The sequence below is a fragment of the Littorina saxatilis genome, linkage group LG2 (assembly GCF_037325665.1).
Source record: "Littorina saxatilis isolate snail1 linkage group LG2, US_GU_Lsax_2.0, whole genome shotgun sequence".
Classification (NCBI taxonomy): Eukaryota; Metazoa; Mollusca; class Gastropoda; order Littorinimorpha; family Littorinidae; genus Littorina; species Littorina saxatilis.
In genome coordinates, this window is record NC_090246.1 from 25,550,572 (window position 1) to 25,565,571 (window position 15,000).

General features: G+C 41.5%; 1 protein-coding gene across 1 annotated transcript; it reads right to left on the minus strand.

Annotated features, from left to right (window-relative positions):
- Positions 1-890: 890 nt before the first annotated feature.
- On the minus strand, positions 891-13,190 carry LOC138958590 (ionotropic receptor 25a-like). Its single transcript, XM_070329789.1, has 17 exons — positions 13,054-13,190; positions 11,952-12,090; positions 11,368-11,499; positions 10,673-10,936; positions 10,196-10,368; positions 9,465-9,593; positions 8,803-8,961; positions 8,322-8,423; positions 7,928-8,026; positions 6,660-6,749; positions 5,937-6,038; positions 4,921-5,275; positions 4,357-4,531; positions 3,452-3,619; positions 2,806-3,036; positions 2,378-2,591; positions 891-1,898 (listed from the first exon to the last, which is right to left on the minus strand). Exons 2-17 carry the CDS (start codon positions 12,037-12,039, stop codon positions 1,752-1,754), a joined length of 2,628 nt encoding a protein of 875 aa, XP_070185890.1. The 5' UTR covers positions 12,040-12,090; positions 13,054-13,190; the 3' UTR covers positions 891-1,751.
- Between the last annotated feature and the right edge of the window lie 1,810 nt (positions 13,191-15,000).

Consider the following 15,000-nt stretch of genomic DNA (forward strand, 5'->3'; position numbering starts at 1 on the left):
ACATGAGAGTTCCTGGGTATGAAATCCCCGAATTTTTTTTGAATTTTTTTGATAAATGTCTTTGATGACGTCATATCCGGCTTTTCGTGAAAGTTGAGGCGGCACTGTCACGCCCTCATTTTTCAACCAAATTGGTTGAAATTTTGGTCAAGTAATCTTCGACAAAGCCCGGACTTCGGTATTGCATTTCAGCTTGGTGGCTTAAAAATTAATTAATGACTTTGGTCATTAAAAATCTGAAAATTGTAAAAAAAAATAAAAATTTATAAAACGATCCAAATTTACGTTTATCTTATTCTCCATCATTTGCTGATTCCAAAAACATATAAATATGTTATATTCGGATTAAAAACAAGCTCTGAAAATTAAATATATAAAAATTATTATCAAAATTAAATTGTCGAAATCAATTTAAAAATACTTTCATCTTATTCCTTGTCGGTTCCTGATTCCAAAAACATATAGATATGATATGTTTGGATTAAAAACACGCTCAGAAAGTTAAAACAAAGAGAGGTACAGAAAAGCGTTGCTATCCTTCTTAGCGCAACTACTACCCCGCTCTTCTTGTCAATTTCACTGCCTTTGCCATGAGCGGTGGACTGACGATGCTACGAGTATACGGTCTTGCTGAAAAATGGCATTGCGTTCTGTTTCATTCTGTGAGTTCGACAGCTATTTGACTAAATATTGTATTTTCGCCTTACGCGACTTGTTTTCAATGCAGCGTATTTACGCGCAATGGAAGACAGACGCATAAAAAGAAAGAGACCGACAAAACAGGCCGACAGACAGATAGAAAGACAGACACCCACACACCCACACCCACACCCACACACACACACACACACACACACACACACACACACACACACACACACACACGTCTGTTGGTTTTCACAATGAATGTTTATTCACAGGTAAAGCGGAGGACTTTATAACAAGAAAAAGGTAAAAGGTCGTCGAGTATTTAACGACACCGTCAAGATACATAACATTCAGCTGCAACACCAATGCCTCTAAGTGTCGTGTTGACACTAACGCTTTCGCGCAAACTTTGGTACAGACTCGTATGCAGATCCCGCAGATCCTTTAACTCATTGTCTCACAGGTGCGGATATATTCGTACCCACTCATTTGGCTCTATCTGACCAGGTACGGATATATTCGCTCAGACTGTTAGCTTCAGTCGCTTCCTGTAATGTCGATCTAACGCCTGCATTCCAGCGTGTTTATAAACAGTTTCTACACCGTTGCTAGAATTCTGAGTGACCTGCTGCAGAACAGCTGGTCTCGGCTAAAAACAAATTGGTCAACATAGGTGGGGTAGAAAGTGTTAAAGCACGATGGTTTCTCTAGCTACAAGAATCAAATAAAAGCGCACAAATGTTCCCAAATAACGAGTACCAGTTGTTGGATTTCACATGCTATTTAAAATGACAGTCAAAGTGTAAGGCTAATTGCAGTGTATCTTCAGGACAAACTACGATAGGGAAAGCCACCGACGTTGTAAAGTTGTGTTGTTCCTCCTCGTTCCCTTCTTTTAGACAAAGTGTTTCCAACAAGGCCACCAGGTCGCCGAATAGCTTCCGCTAAAGAGGGGTACCGTCCGGACATGCTATGTTTCTTGCATCCTTCTCAGGGCAGTCCTGGAGTCGACGGGTGGTGTTTGGGAAGGAACAAGATCATGTTTTATGGTGAACTACAAGAGGAGATAGAAGCTGATAATATTCTCGGGTAGCACGTGTGATTTAAGTAGACCGACGGAACTCAAGCTTCTTCTTCAGCTCTCTGGCCATCATCAGCTGATCCAGGGTGGCGCTGTTCTGTGCGTTCTGTTCCACCGTGGAGATGGGTTTACTTCCACCTGGCTCTTTCTCCGTCTCCTTCTCTGTTTTCTGTACGCAGACAAAATGTGTATTTACACTGAAATTACTTGACATTTGCAGTTGATAGAATCATCCACGATTCGGCTTTTATTCTTACTAGTTTGTGGAGAATAACTGCCCCTCTACATTGCCTAAGCCTCTCCCCCTACCGTCTATGTCTATCTGTTAGGTCTGGCCTAACCGCTCTTTCTTTGTTTCCCGAAAGGGTAGGTGGGTAAGACAGTAGATCCCCCCCTGCTTCTCTCTCTCTCTCTCTCTCTCTCTCTCTCTCTCTCTCTCTCTCTCTCTCTCTCTCTCTCTCTCTCTCTCTCTTTCTCTCTCTTTTGTAGACTCATTCAACTCAGTCAATCTCTACTGTTCAAACTCAACTTAAAAGTCAAGTCAGCTCCAGTCAACAATATTTTCTTTTAGGTTTAAACCAACTTTTTCTGTGAAATATTTACTTGTACAGCACAGACACAACCCACGGATTTCAATGTTGAACTCACCAACTTCTGTTTGTTCTTCCTGCTGACGACAAACTCCACCCCCAGAACCATCAGACCCAGGCACAGACCGCCTCCCATCACGATGAAGGTCCCGGTCAGAGAGGAAAGGTCAAGGCCTTGGTCACGTGACTCGGCCGGGCACGCCACCTTGGCGTCATCCCACCACTTCCGCTTCAGAGTTTCAAGCTCTCTTTGCTTCTGAAGCTGCAGGATTCTGAAAACGAAATCATGTTCATATATTTCATTTCAATCTGTATGGTTCATTGTTGATTGCAAACATTGCTGTCGGACAGATAAATCACATTGACGTTTACCTCCATGATTATAATTTGCGTTAAACACTTCATAACTTAATTCAAATTACATTAAGATGATGCTTTGAAATGTAGAGAGTCCAGATATTCACAATCCACCATCGCACCACTTACGCATTCGTAAACTTTGACGTGAAGAGAGACTTCTCCTTGAGAGCAAAGGCATAGGGACGAATGCTGAACTGGTCGCCCACAGCAGTGAGGGAGCAGTCCTGTGAGATGAGATACTTGATGACCGGAGACTCCGTGATGAGCGCAAAGTCCCCGTTCATTACCTTCTCTAGGCCGTCCTTAGTAGAGTTCAGCAGGCCAGTGGTCACCATAGCGTTCCACATGTTGCCAAACCTGTCACATCATGGAGCAGCTTCATATATTTGACTAACATATTTTGTGTGATTTTAATTTGCTTTAGAAGCTTAACATTATAACTGCATGCAAAGATTTTATAAACAGGGCAACTGCCGTTGGCTTAGGTGCTCCTTATAATGATACAATGTTACAGTGAAATGTTCCCCCTTCTGCCATCCTTTCGGCTTGTATCTGATCTGACGACGAATTTTTTTAAAAATCGTAATATGGATATTCTGCTTGCCACTTACGTTTGGACCCCATACTTTGTCAAGAGACGAAGCATGGCTCGTGGGGAGCACCAACAAGTACTCGAGAGAAAAAGCAACTGCGCGAACAAACAGCATGACTGACTGGCACCAAATGGGGAACCAAAAGTAACACAGCACCAGTAAATACATTGAACACTGACTTGTCCCCAAGTGGATAATCCCAGACAGCCAAGTTCTGTTCCAAATTGGATCCGGCTCCTGCACCTCCTCCCAGTGACATGTTCTTCCACAGCTCGTAGAAGTTGCGTTCGATGGCCGCCTGGTGTTCGAAGTATGCCTTCACGTTGGACTCGCGTACCACTGAGTACCTGCAACAGGATGGAGTCATTAGTCAGGGTGGGCCAATGCTTGAAAGTCAATGAACATTCGTCTTTTTGTAGTGCCACGCCATGTCATGCCATTTGACATTCATTCATTTCATTACCACGCTAGTGGGCTATCTTAAAACAGTCAACCGCTTCACGACGTGTTGATCATTTGAGAGTGTTGACTGTATTTAATCTGTAGGTCTTCTTTCTGTCTTATCGTCTGTCTTCTTCTTTTTCTGCTTAATGTATGTGCCTGAGGAATCAAAAAACAAGAAAGGTAAGTTGTTGGAACGTTTGTTAGTGACTGTAACGTATTGTTTTGTCAATAACTAACGTTCCAACAACTTACCTTTCTCGTTTTTGTTATTCTGAATTTTGGAGCATTATCAATCTCTTTGTTTTTGGATTTGTGTCTGAGAAAGACATTAGTAGTCGAAACGTCGTTGTTGATTGTTTCATCTTCTTCGTTCCCACGTAAGTACATTATTTTTATTTAATTTTTTTTTAAAAATTTTGTGTAGTCACTATAATTCTTCTGTATTTGATCATACAATCTGTTGACCATCTCACGACAATCACACGATTCCCACTGACCTGACGTCTGCTTCGTCTTCTTCGTTACCAAGTGAGTACAGTATTTTTGGTCTTTTAATAGTTATCGCAGTCACCAAAGTTCTTCTGTATTTGATCTTTCAATCATGTGACCACCTCAAGACAATCCCACGATTCTCACTGACCTGACGTCGCTCTGAGCGGCCAACTCGTCCAGGGAGGCAATGGAGGTGCCCATTCTGGACACGGTCAGGAAGGCGGCCAGGTTGGCCGTGAAGGTGGACATGATGACCACGGAGAAGAACCAGAACCCTGCCACTAGCAGTCGTGATGCCAGACATCGAGGTGGCTCGCCTCCCCCTGTTACAATGAGAACAGAGAGACTGTGATGGTCCTGTGTGGTAACAACTCTAGGAAGAGAAAAGTTTGATGGTTTTATACATTTCTTATCCTTTGTATTTTTTAGGTTTCTTTTCAGTTTGTTTGTTTGTTTGTTTGTTTGTTTGTTTGTTGTAATTCTATTTCTTGTAATAAAAGCAACCGCAATGATTGTTCTCTTTTATCTGTGATGCAATATTATTATTGTAATTGTTCACATGCATACGTTCAGTAAGACTGAGTCCGTCGCAACAACAACAACAACAACAACAACAACAACAACAACAACAACAACGACAACAACAATAACAACAACAACAACAACAACAACAACAACAATAACACTCAACTAAACGATAAACAGCACTTGCCTGCCAGAGTGACAGAGCCGATGACGAACCAGATGCTCTCCTTCAGGTCAAAGGCTCTTGGCTCGTCACTCTCTTCATCTCCTGCAGTCGTCCCCTCGGTCTTCTGAGGCTGCACCACCTTTGGGGAGAACTTCTCAAAGACATACAGCAGAAAGCTGGTGAGGACGATAACCCCGAAGAGACACAGCCAGGCCTCTGTGGTGAAGACGTCCACGAAGTAGAAGAGGTTGACGTTGGTGTCTGGTTTCTTCATGAGGATCTGGATGCCCGCGAAGTCGTAGTACGGCAGCGTGAAGTCCACCACTTCTTCCCTCTCTGCTGTCACTGTCAGGGCTCCCACGATCACGTCCGCCTCCTGATTAAATTGGTTGATTGGATGATTGATTGATCAGTGGTTATGATTGAGTGGATTGGTGGACTGAGTGATGGATTGATTGATTGATGGATGCATGCAAAGATGCATGGATTGTTGGACGGATGGACGGATGGACGGATTGATTGATTGATTGATTGATTGATTGATTGGTTGGTTGATTAGTTGATTGATTGATTGATTGATAGATAAGTTGATTGATTGATTGATTGATTGGTTGGTTGATTAGTTGATTGATTGACTGATTGATTGATAGATAAGTTGATTGATTGATTGATTGAAACATTTATTTATTAATTGTTTGTTTGTTGTGAACTTGACTCACGTGGACACTTGGTCCAGAGGGATGGGGCACCTTTAGCCGAGAATGATAACACTCAGAGCCTCTATAACGGCAGGACTGAATTCAATAGTTTGCCAAACTAGAGATGTAGGGGGGCGTCATGCTAGCAGCCTTGTTAAGGCATTTAATAAGAGTCATACACATTGACAACCTGGATGGGTGCATGTTGTTTAAGAATCGAACATACGCATCCCAGGCGAAACTAATACAGATATTTAAACCACGAAATGTATCACAGTGTTCACAAAAGACGGAGAAATAGAGATATCAAAATGTTGATCGACCTTCAGCGTCACCTACCCCTCTCATGACATTGCCGATGCAACCACTCCATTCGCCCTCCTCTTGGGACACGCCGTAGTCGTTGTTGTAGCACTCGCGTACAACGTAGCTGAACCCCACCTGTGAAACATAAAAGCATTTTTTTGTAATTCAGAGCGATACAAGTATGCACAAGCACGGATGGTGGTTTGCCATGATAATGTTAAAATGATTGGTTTGTTTAGGTTTTTTTTTTGTGGCTTATCACAGGTTCAAAGACATATCAGTTCACACGTTACAATTACAAATTCACGTTTGCACACATACACAAATCCGCGCGTACACGCACACACAGAGTGGCATAATACAACTAAATGGCCTACTATTCAATGACATGTACACGCTCCGAGATAGGAGGCCTGTCTACAGATGTTTGATATAACTATGCCCCAATCAAAATATTCAAGACGCTAATAAAAAATGGTTATTACAAAAACACCACCACCAACAACACCACCACCAACAAGCAACAAAACCAACAACAATAAAAACTAAGTTCATCCATTACTTTGCCTGAGATCTACCTACCAACACTACTGTCATGAAACCACTGTTCCGTATCCACCAACATACATTTACACAAATAACATCAAAACAACATTAATATATAATTATACAAAACGTGTAGGCCCTATCTTCGTTCAAGCACATTTGCCTTTCTACGAATGCATCCTCTGTGAAGAGAAAATCAAACCAACTCACCAGCTCGGATATTTTGTGCAGTACATCCAGGCTATATCCGCTGTATTCCGTGCCATTCTCTGTTTCCGTCCGGAATACAAATGGCGGCTCCTGAAAATGGAAATGAGTGGGATGTATTCGTGTTTACAGCGGTGGCGTTGACTGTATGAGGAACAACTACAACAACGAATATTCCTAAAAAAAAAAAAGCAGACTGCTATTGAATTCCTGTATAACCATGGAGAACACTAACGGTTTGCGGAGCGACTTCAGTGTTTTGCTGTCACTATTCGTACTTTTCCCTTGAGAACAAAAGCATTAATCTAGCTCTCAATTGCATATCCTTTCAGACGTGCTAAGCGGAGCATCTTTTGACTCTACATTAATCAATATATCTAATTTCCCCTAATGTACCTAATTTCCGACTATGTCTGAACTTATCCTGCAAACGAACATGCTTTAACTAGTCATGCGATGCAAACGTTTACAGTGTGTCCAGGGTACATCCGTCCTGACCGCCAAAAGCTGTCAGCAGACCTGTTAGAATTGGTTACTGGTCATTGTGCACGTGTCACTTATCTTGACAAATCTGTCAATGTGATACTGTCGATTCCCAAGCACAAGGCCATCAGGTGTCAGCTATATTGGAATCAATCATTCTCAGAAAGCAAACAAACAAAGCTTATGTACCAACCGTTGTTGATTGACTGATTGATAGATTGATTTGTATATAATTAGTGAGTAAATGAGTTTGTTTGTTTGTTTGGTTGCTTTATTAAGAGAACATGAGCAGCTGTGCAGGGTCTTAATTAAGTTGCTTAGGTCATTATGTGCATAGTAATGTAATACACCGTAAGACATCCTTTCTTTTTTCCCATTATTATTAGCATAACCATACAAGTAAAACAAAATCAAACATGAAATCGAGATAACTCGAAACCAGCCATCCATACAGCCCAAATGCCGTTTTCTTTTCATTTATCATTCTCTCTAATCTGCTTTCGGACTCCACAAAGTTGTGATGAGAACGACTAAATTCTTAGTACGGAACCAAGTAAACGATGTAGTCATTTTCCTCGTCTCAGTCTGTCGGTGTAACACGTACCAGTTCTACCTCTCACCGAACGGCTTCCAAGAGGTGAAATGGTGACACAGAACAGCATATCAAACCGCCTGTCTGAGACGAGATCCACTACGTCATCTATAGTTTCGTTTCCGTACTGAGTATTCGGTCGTTTTGCTCACGACCTTATACCATTGTCCAGACAACAACAACCACATGCACTCACCATGACGACGACAGCTCGGAGTACAATGTCCCCTTTGCTGTCAGGAAACAGATCCTCGCTCGACGTTTCAAGTCCGCCCTCTTCTGACCACTGTCCTACCTTCGGTAAAATCAAGCCTTTTAAAAAAAAGGTCAGTCATGCTTGGAGTAGAGCATGTATACACCACCAGAATGCAACACTTAAAGGCTCACTTATTCTCGCGTAAACAGTTCGGCTTAACATCTCGAATCTGGCCAGGCGTTTACATTGGGTAAAACCATCCCTCTACTTGGTCACATCCCAAACATCAACACCCTGACTCCTTGCTGTGGTGAGTTAGAATGAGTTGATGAATTAATTCATCAAGGAGCAACTGGTGTGCCTTTGAAAATTGAAATGTCATGTGTATACTTACCAGATTGGAATGGTTTGGAGTCATCATGTAGAGATCAAACACGATGTCACGTCTGACGGTTCCGTTGTCTTTAAAGAACACCAGGTGTTCTGCATTCTCCACCTGTTTCAAAACCATCAAGGGGATACAGTATATTATGCATGCGTGCTGCTACAACATCCTTGGACTCACATACAGAGACACAGTCACGCATGTCGGCTAACAGATTAAAAATTAAGGGTATAAGCATATGCGCGTTTTCATTGACAATTATGATCGTTCGTGTACTCAAAAGTTTATTTGATCTCAATGCGGTTACATTCGTACTAAGGTTTCATTCCAGACATGTAAGACGATCATCTACTTTGATTCGTTTCAGTGTCCGACTGGAAGGTGTGACACTGTTAGCATCATCTGTTTTCAACTCGTTGCAGCAGTAGCATTCACCTCCATGCCTGTTTCAAATGTAATAGCTATACATCAAAAGATACTCTTGCATTACCTCAGCCATGGCTTGCCAAAACTGGTGTGTGCATTGGGAGCAGTTATTTAAACAGTTGTTGCAAGCAGTCACTTCACTCGGAGGGAGTTCCATCTCCAGTTTTGTGATGCTCTGTTCCACAAAATGAACGATTTTCTCCACTCTCGTCTTGGGCAGGGCCTGCAAAATATCCTATATGAAGAGTGATGGAACCCTTCTTCTGAACACGAGAGGGGATGGTTGGTAATTGTGATTTAACTATGCTCCATGTGTTGACTCACTTTCATTTCTACCTAGTCAAGGCCCATTTAACTAAATCAATGTCTGTCTGTCTCTGTCAGTCTGTCTGTCTGTCTGTCTGTCTGGCTGGCTGGCTCTGTCGGTCTGTCTGTCTGTATGTCTGTCTGCCTGCCTGTCTGTCTGTCTGTCTCAGTCTGTCTCTGTCTGTCTGTCTGTCTGTGTCTCTGTCTGTCTGTCTGTTTGTCTGCCTATCTGTCTGTCTCTCCCTCTCTCTCTCTCTCTCTCTCTCTCTCTCTCTCTCTCTCTCTCTCTCTCTCTCTCTCTCTCTCTCTCTCTCTCTCAGTCTCTCTCTCTATCTCTCTCTTTCTCTTTGGGTGTTCCGCTTACAGAATCATCGGTGTAACTTCTCCGTCGCTGTCCTGCCTATTCACGTATTGTCTCACCTTAGGACGGTTTTGTTCCATCAGCACAACCCCGTTGACGTTCTGACAGCCATGACACTTTGGAAAGAGTCCGTCTGTGGGATGCAGTAACCATCGGTATCGTCCAAACATCAGCTGTAGGGAGGATGCCTGTAACATTGCATCTGTGTGAAGATGATGGAGGTGTGATTGAAATCTTGACAGATTAACAATGACATATTTTTTGTCTATAAATGTTAAGTCCAAACGATGCAAATGACCTTTTGGCAAACAACAGAACGTCACAGCATTTTGTTGTTCGAATAGGGCCCGGCGTAAGTAAGTTGCCGGTTGCCGTCTGCCAAATGGACAACTATTTAAACCCGCACACACGGGGCGGGGATGTAGCTCAGTCGGAAGCGCGCTGGATTTGTATCCAGTTGGCCGCTGTCAGCGTGAGTTCGTCCCCACGTTCGGCGAGAGATTTATTTCTCATTTATTTCTCAGAGTCAACTTTGTGTGCAGACTCTCCTCGGTGTCCGAACACCCCCGCGTGTACATGCAAGCACAAGACCAAGTGCGCACGAAAAAGATCCTGTAATCCATGTCAGAGTTCGGTGGGTTATAGAAACACGAAAATACCCAGCATGCTTCCTCTGAATGCGGCGTATGGCTGCCTAAATGGCGGGGTAAAAACGGTCATACACGTAAAAGCCGTGGGAGTTTCAGCCCATGAACGAACAAACAAACCCGCACACAAGACGCATTCTGACCTCAGTCAAGAGCTGTGTGATGCATTCTGCACGTGCAACCACAACCACGTCCCTGATCTCTGTCTTGGCCGTCAGGTTCTTCAGTTGCTCCGTGGCGTCACACTTTTCCAGCGCCACGCTGATCTCAAACACCAGGGGCAGCCGCATCGCGGAGTTCCTCTCGTAGAAATACTCTGTATTCCACGACAAAAACATATGGTTACTGGTCATGTGGGATATACATGGAAAACCAGAACGGAGGATAATTCATTGACAGACATGATATGTTGTCGTATGGCAGATACTGTTACATATCGACTGAGTTATGAAGCGACGATAATGATGATGATGATGATGATGATGATGATGATGATGATGATGATGATGATGATGATGATGATGATGATGCCCTCGCTTGTCTTTTCTGATTGTATCTTGTCTTTTATGATTGTTTTGTGGGCAGCATATTGCATACTATTTCATTTCTATTTGGTTTACCTTCTCCGGTGTAATCAAAAAGGAGGGCCAAAGAAGTAGTGGTCTTTTGTGTGCAGTTGGTCAGCTGTGCCACCAGAAAGCCCCGGTCAAAGGTCCGAGTGTCCACTCTTACGAACACCTCGTTCAACGCGCTGGACAGACTGCTACAAAGAAACTGGGTCACGCTTATGTATGTCAGCACGTGTTCTCGGAAGATTTCTTCTGGGCATGCGTACTCGCGCAGGTCTACGAAGACTGTCCATGAAAAATCAAGAAGTTGATGCTCTGTGGATGAAGGAAAACGTTTGAAGGTGTACGGCGGCTATAAGGAATGAGTAATACTTTACTTTACAAATGCATCAAGAAGAAAAAGGAGAAGAAGAAGAAGAGACAGAACAAAGCTTATAGCTGAAACTGAAATAAGATGTATTAACAGTGATCCCGCTAGAGTTTTTCAGAGCAGATATTGCTTTTCAAGTAGGTACACATCTTTGATCTCACAGAAACCGGTCACTCTGGTTCGCAAACCGGTCAACTGAATTTAGTTTAAAGCATAATGATAACATTGAAATTGAAATTTGTAACAAAAAACACATGTAACATCAAACATCAACCCGGAAACAAACACTATTTCTATTTCTGATATGTTTAGATTTGCATCATTATGAAAATGAAAATGAAGTAACTAATTAATCGTGTATGTAAATAAAGCTAACCATTTGCAAAATATCTGAAGATTTGATTGTCCTCTAAGACGGTGACGTTGTGGCTTGATTGGAACTTTTCGTTCAGTGTTCCGTTCATCTGTTCCATGAAGAACCTGGTTTCCAATGGCGACCATATCACAACTGAAATTTGAAAACAATGTCTGATCTTGTTGACACTTAAAGTTTGAAAAAGGAATAAGTAAAGTAGTACATACATGAAGAAGTAAGGATACGTGTTCCAATTAGAAGACATTGTAGTTACATGGCTTGTTGATGCGTGTCGACAAAAATGCAATAAAAAGATGACACATATTTGCATACAACACACATGTTGCTTAAACAACGCCAAGGGTGGAAACCAACACTAAACTAAAGAAGCTTGAATAAACAGAGTGCATGTATGAATAGCACTACACGCAATACGCAAACACACACATTCACACATATACACACAGTCACACAAACACACAGACGCACACACACACACACAAACATACAAACACAAATACACACAAACACCCACACACACACACACGCACACATATACACACAGTCACACAAACACACACACACACACACACACACAGCCATACCTATGTTGACATCCAAAGCTGTGGAAGTGACGTTGTCCGAAAAGAGAATGACAGTTAAGATGGCTGTGGTCAGAAGTTGCCGCATCATCACTTCTTGCGTTCACGTCACGCAGCCTTGTCTGTGTTCCTTGATTATAAACTGCACAGTTAAAAAAGGGGAGGTTGGTTTACGTGCAACGTATCCAAAATATTGAACATAACAGTTGAAAAAGGAAGCAAGCAATATGCTAGAAATAGATTGCACATGGAAGAGTCATGGACGATTCTTTAAAAGTTGTCATGTGTATATGTCTTAATTACTGTCTCTTCCCAGCAATTAAGCAATGAAACAACACAACAACAAAACAAAGAAGCAAACAGGATTTAAACAACTCGACTATAAATAACACAAACAGGATTGTATTATTTAATTTTTTTTTTTTATTTTTTTTAAATTTTTTTTATTTTTATTTTTTTTTGCCAAGCACATCATTGTGGGGCTTTTAATCAATAACATGCATCCGTCTACAATTTATCATCATTCATCCATCAACATTTATAATAGATATGTTTGGCAAGTATACACAACACACAGCATTAGGACATAACAGACAGACGGACATATAACATACCGTTCTCCTACAAGTAAGGCCGGAGCTTAACATAGCATGCAGATTACAATACTTGACATTATGGACGTATTACCTCCTTAATGATAATACAGTCAGTTAATAATACCGTCAAACAAAGTTAACTTAATCAATAGATTCGTCCTGACGTAGAAACAACACACTAACTAGCTTCCAACAAAACTAGATAGCATGCAAGTAAAAACACAAGCAACACAGTAGTCAGCAATGCACTTTACTGGTTTTATCCGAAAAATATGATAACATCAACTTATGTTACACAACATTGTTACTGTAATATTACCAATAATATATTGCAACTAACACTGAGTTTCTAAGAGAATCAATCATTTTCGTGGGAATATTCACGTCTGCACAACTGTGACTCAATGGCTCTAATCCGGTTCCGGAAACAGAATTTCATTTTCTTACTTCGGCTGTAATCGCTATGATCAATCAAAACAAAGACAAATAGATATGTGAAAGGTACTTACCATATGAGTAGTCTGTTCGTGTTACCACAGGACAACCTATATTTGAGAAGGAGATATTATAGATGGACAATGTTCTTAGCCTCGGATAGGGATACTGTGTAAAGTCTTATATTTTCAAGTGAACAGGTGCCCGCATACCTGCTCTCTAGCTACGTTGCGCGGGAATTTTCGATCAATAATGTGCGTCCAGCGTCAGGAATTGTAAGGTATGGTGCGCGAATACGGTCAAAGGCTGCTATATTTTATTTTTCATTTTCTTTCGCCATTTTGTTGTTTTATCGATCTTCAACGTGTGGTTTGCAGATTATTATAATTATCTAATTTTGTTTGACGATTTTAAAAGGGTTGGTTGGAGGGGTGTGGCAGGTAATGGGTGGGTGCATGTGAGATGAGATCACGTGGGCGGGTCCGGGTACCTTGTGGATTGTGTGTTGCTGTGTTATGTGTCGTTGTTCTACATTATGGATCTCTCTGCCTGTCTATCTGTCTGTCTGTTCATCCGGCCCACCGTCTGTTCTTCCATTCGACCGTCCCTCTATCTATTAACGTGAACATGTCTTTGCGTACCTCAAAGCCTACTCTTGCGTACTCTATACTTGGATTTGTGGTTTTGTGTTATTTGTTTGTTGGTTTGTTGGTTTGTTTGTTTGTTTGGTTTTATGTTTTTACATTTAGTCAAGTTTTGACTAAATGTTTTAACATAGAGGGGGAATCGAGACGAGGGTCGTGATGTATGTGTGTGTGTGTGTGTGTGTGTGTGTGTGTGTGTGTGTGTGTGTGTGTGTGTGTGTGTGTGTGTGTGTGTGTGTGGTGTGTGTGTGTGTATGTGTGTGTGTGTGTGTATCTGTGCGTGTGTGTGTGTGTAGAGCGATTTAGACTAAACTACTGGACCGATCTTTATGACATTTTACATAAGAGTTCCTGAGTATGATATCCCCAGACATGTTTTTCTTTTTTTCGATAAATGTCTTTTATGACGTCATGTCCGGCTTTTTGTAAAAGTTGAGGCGGCACTGTCACACCTTCATTTTTCAATCAAATTGATTAACATTTTGGCCAAGCAATCTTCGACGAAGGCCGGACTTCGGTATTGGATTTTAGCATGGAGGCTTAAACATTAATTAATGACTTTGGTCATTACAAATCTGAAAATTGTAACTACAATTATTTTTTTATAAAACGATTCAAAATTACTTTTATTCTATTTTTCATCATGTTCTGATTCCAAAAACATGAAAATATGTTATATTCGGATTAAGAACAAGCTCTGAAAATTAAAAATATAAAATTATGATTAAAATTAAATTTGCGAAATTGTTTTAAAAACAATTTCATCTTATTCCTTGTCGGTTCCTCATTCCAAAAACATATAGATATGATATATTTGGATTAAAAACACGCTCAGAAAGTTAAAACGAAGAGAGGTACAGTAAAGCGTGCTATGCAGCACAGCGCAACCGCTACAGCGCTAAACAGGCTCGTCACTTTCACTGCCTTTTGCACTAGCGGCGGACTACGGTCATTGTGAAAAAATGCAGTGCGTTCAGTTTCATTCTGTGAGTTCCACAGCTTGACTAAATGTAGTAATTTCGCCTTACGCGACTTGTTATGTTTGTTTCCGTGTTGGTTTGTTTATGTTTGTGTTGGTGTTTCTTAGTTATTCCGTTTGTTGTTTTGTTTGTGTGCTTGTTTATGGTGATTATGCTGGGTACTGTTTGTTCAGCCTTGCATATACGTTTTTTAGATCTAGCAGTATGCGTGTTCCCGAAGTATGGCCATGCACTCATCTCCGGCAAAGCCTGTCCGCATATCTTGCTCCTAAAGGCTGCGATTCCCACTATACACTTCCGACGTCCGTGCCTTTTGAAAATGTCTCAACAAGACCTGTGAGCACTGCCGTTAATGGAAGACAAACAATCTTCCCCTAAATCTCTCCACAGTCCAAGC

Excerpts from the sequence above, each read along its gene's own strand:
- LOC138958590 (XM_070329789.1), bottom strand. The coding sequence starts at position 12,039 with ATGATGCGGCAACTTCTGACCACAGCCATCTTAACTGTCATTCTCTTT. Across the intron at positions 10,369-10,672 it reads TTTTGATTACACCGGAGAAG|AGTATTTCTACGAGAGGAAC; the intron begins GTAAACCAAATA and ends CGTGGAATACAG. Across the intron at positions 5,276-5,936 it reads TCGGCAATGTCATGAGAGGG|GAGGCGGACGTGATCGTGGG; the intron begins GTAGGTGACGCT and ends CAATTTAATCAG.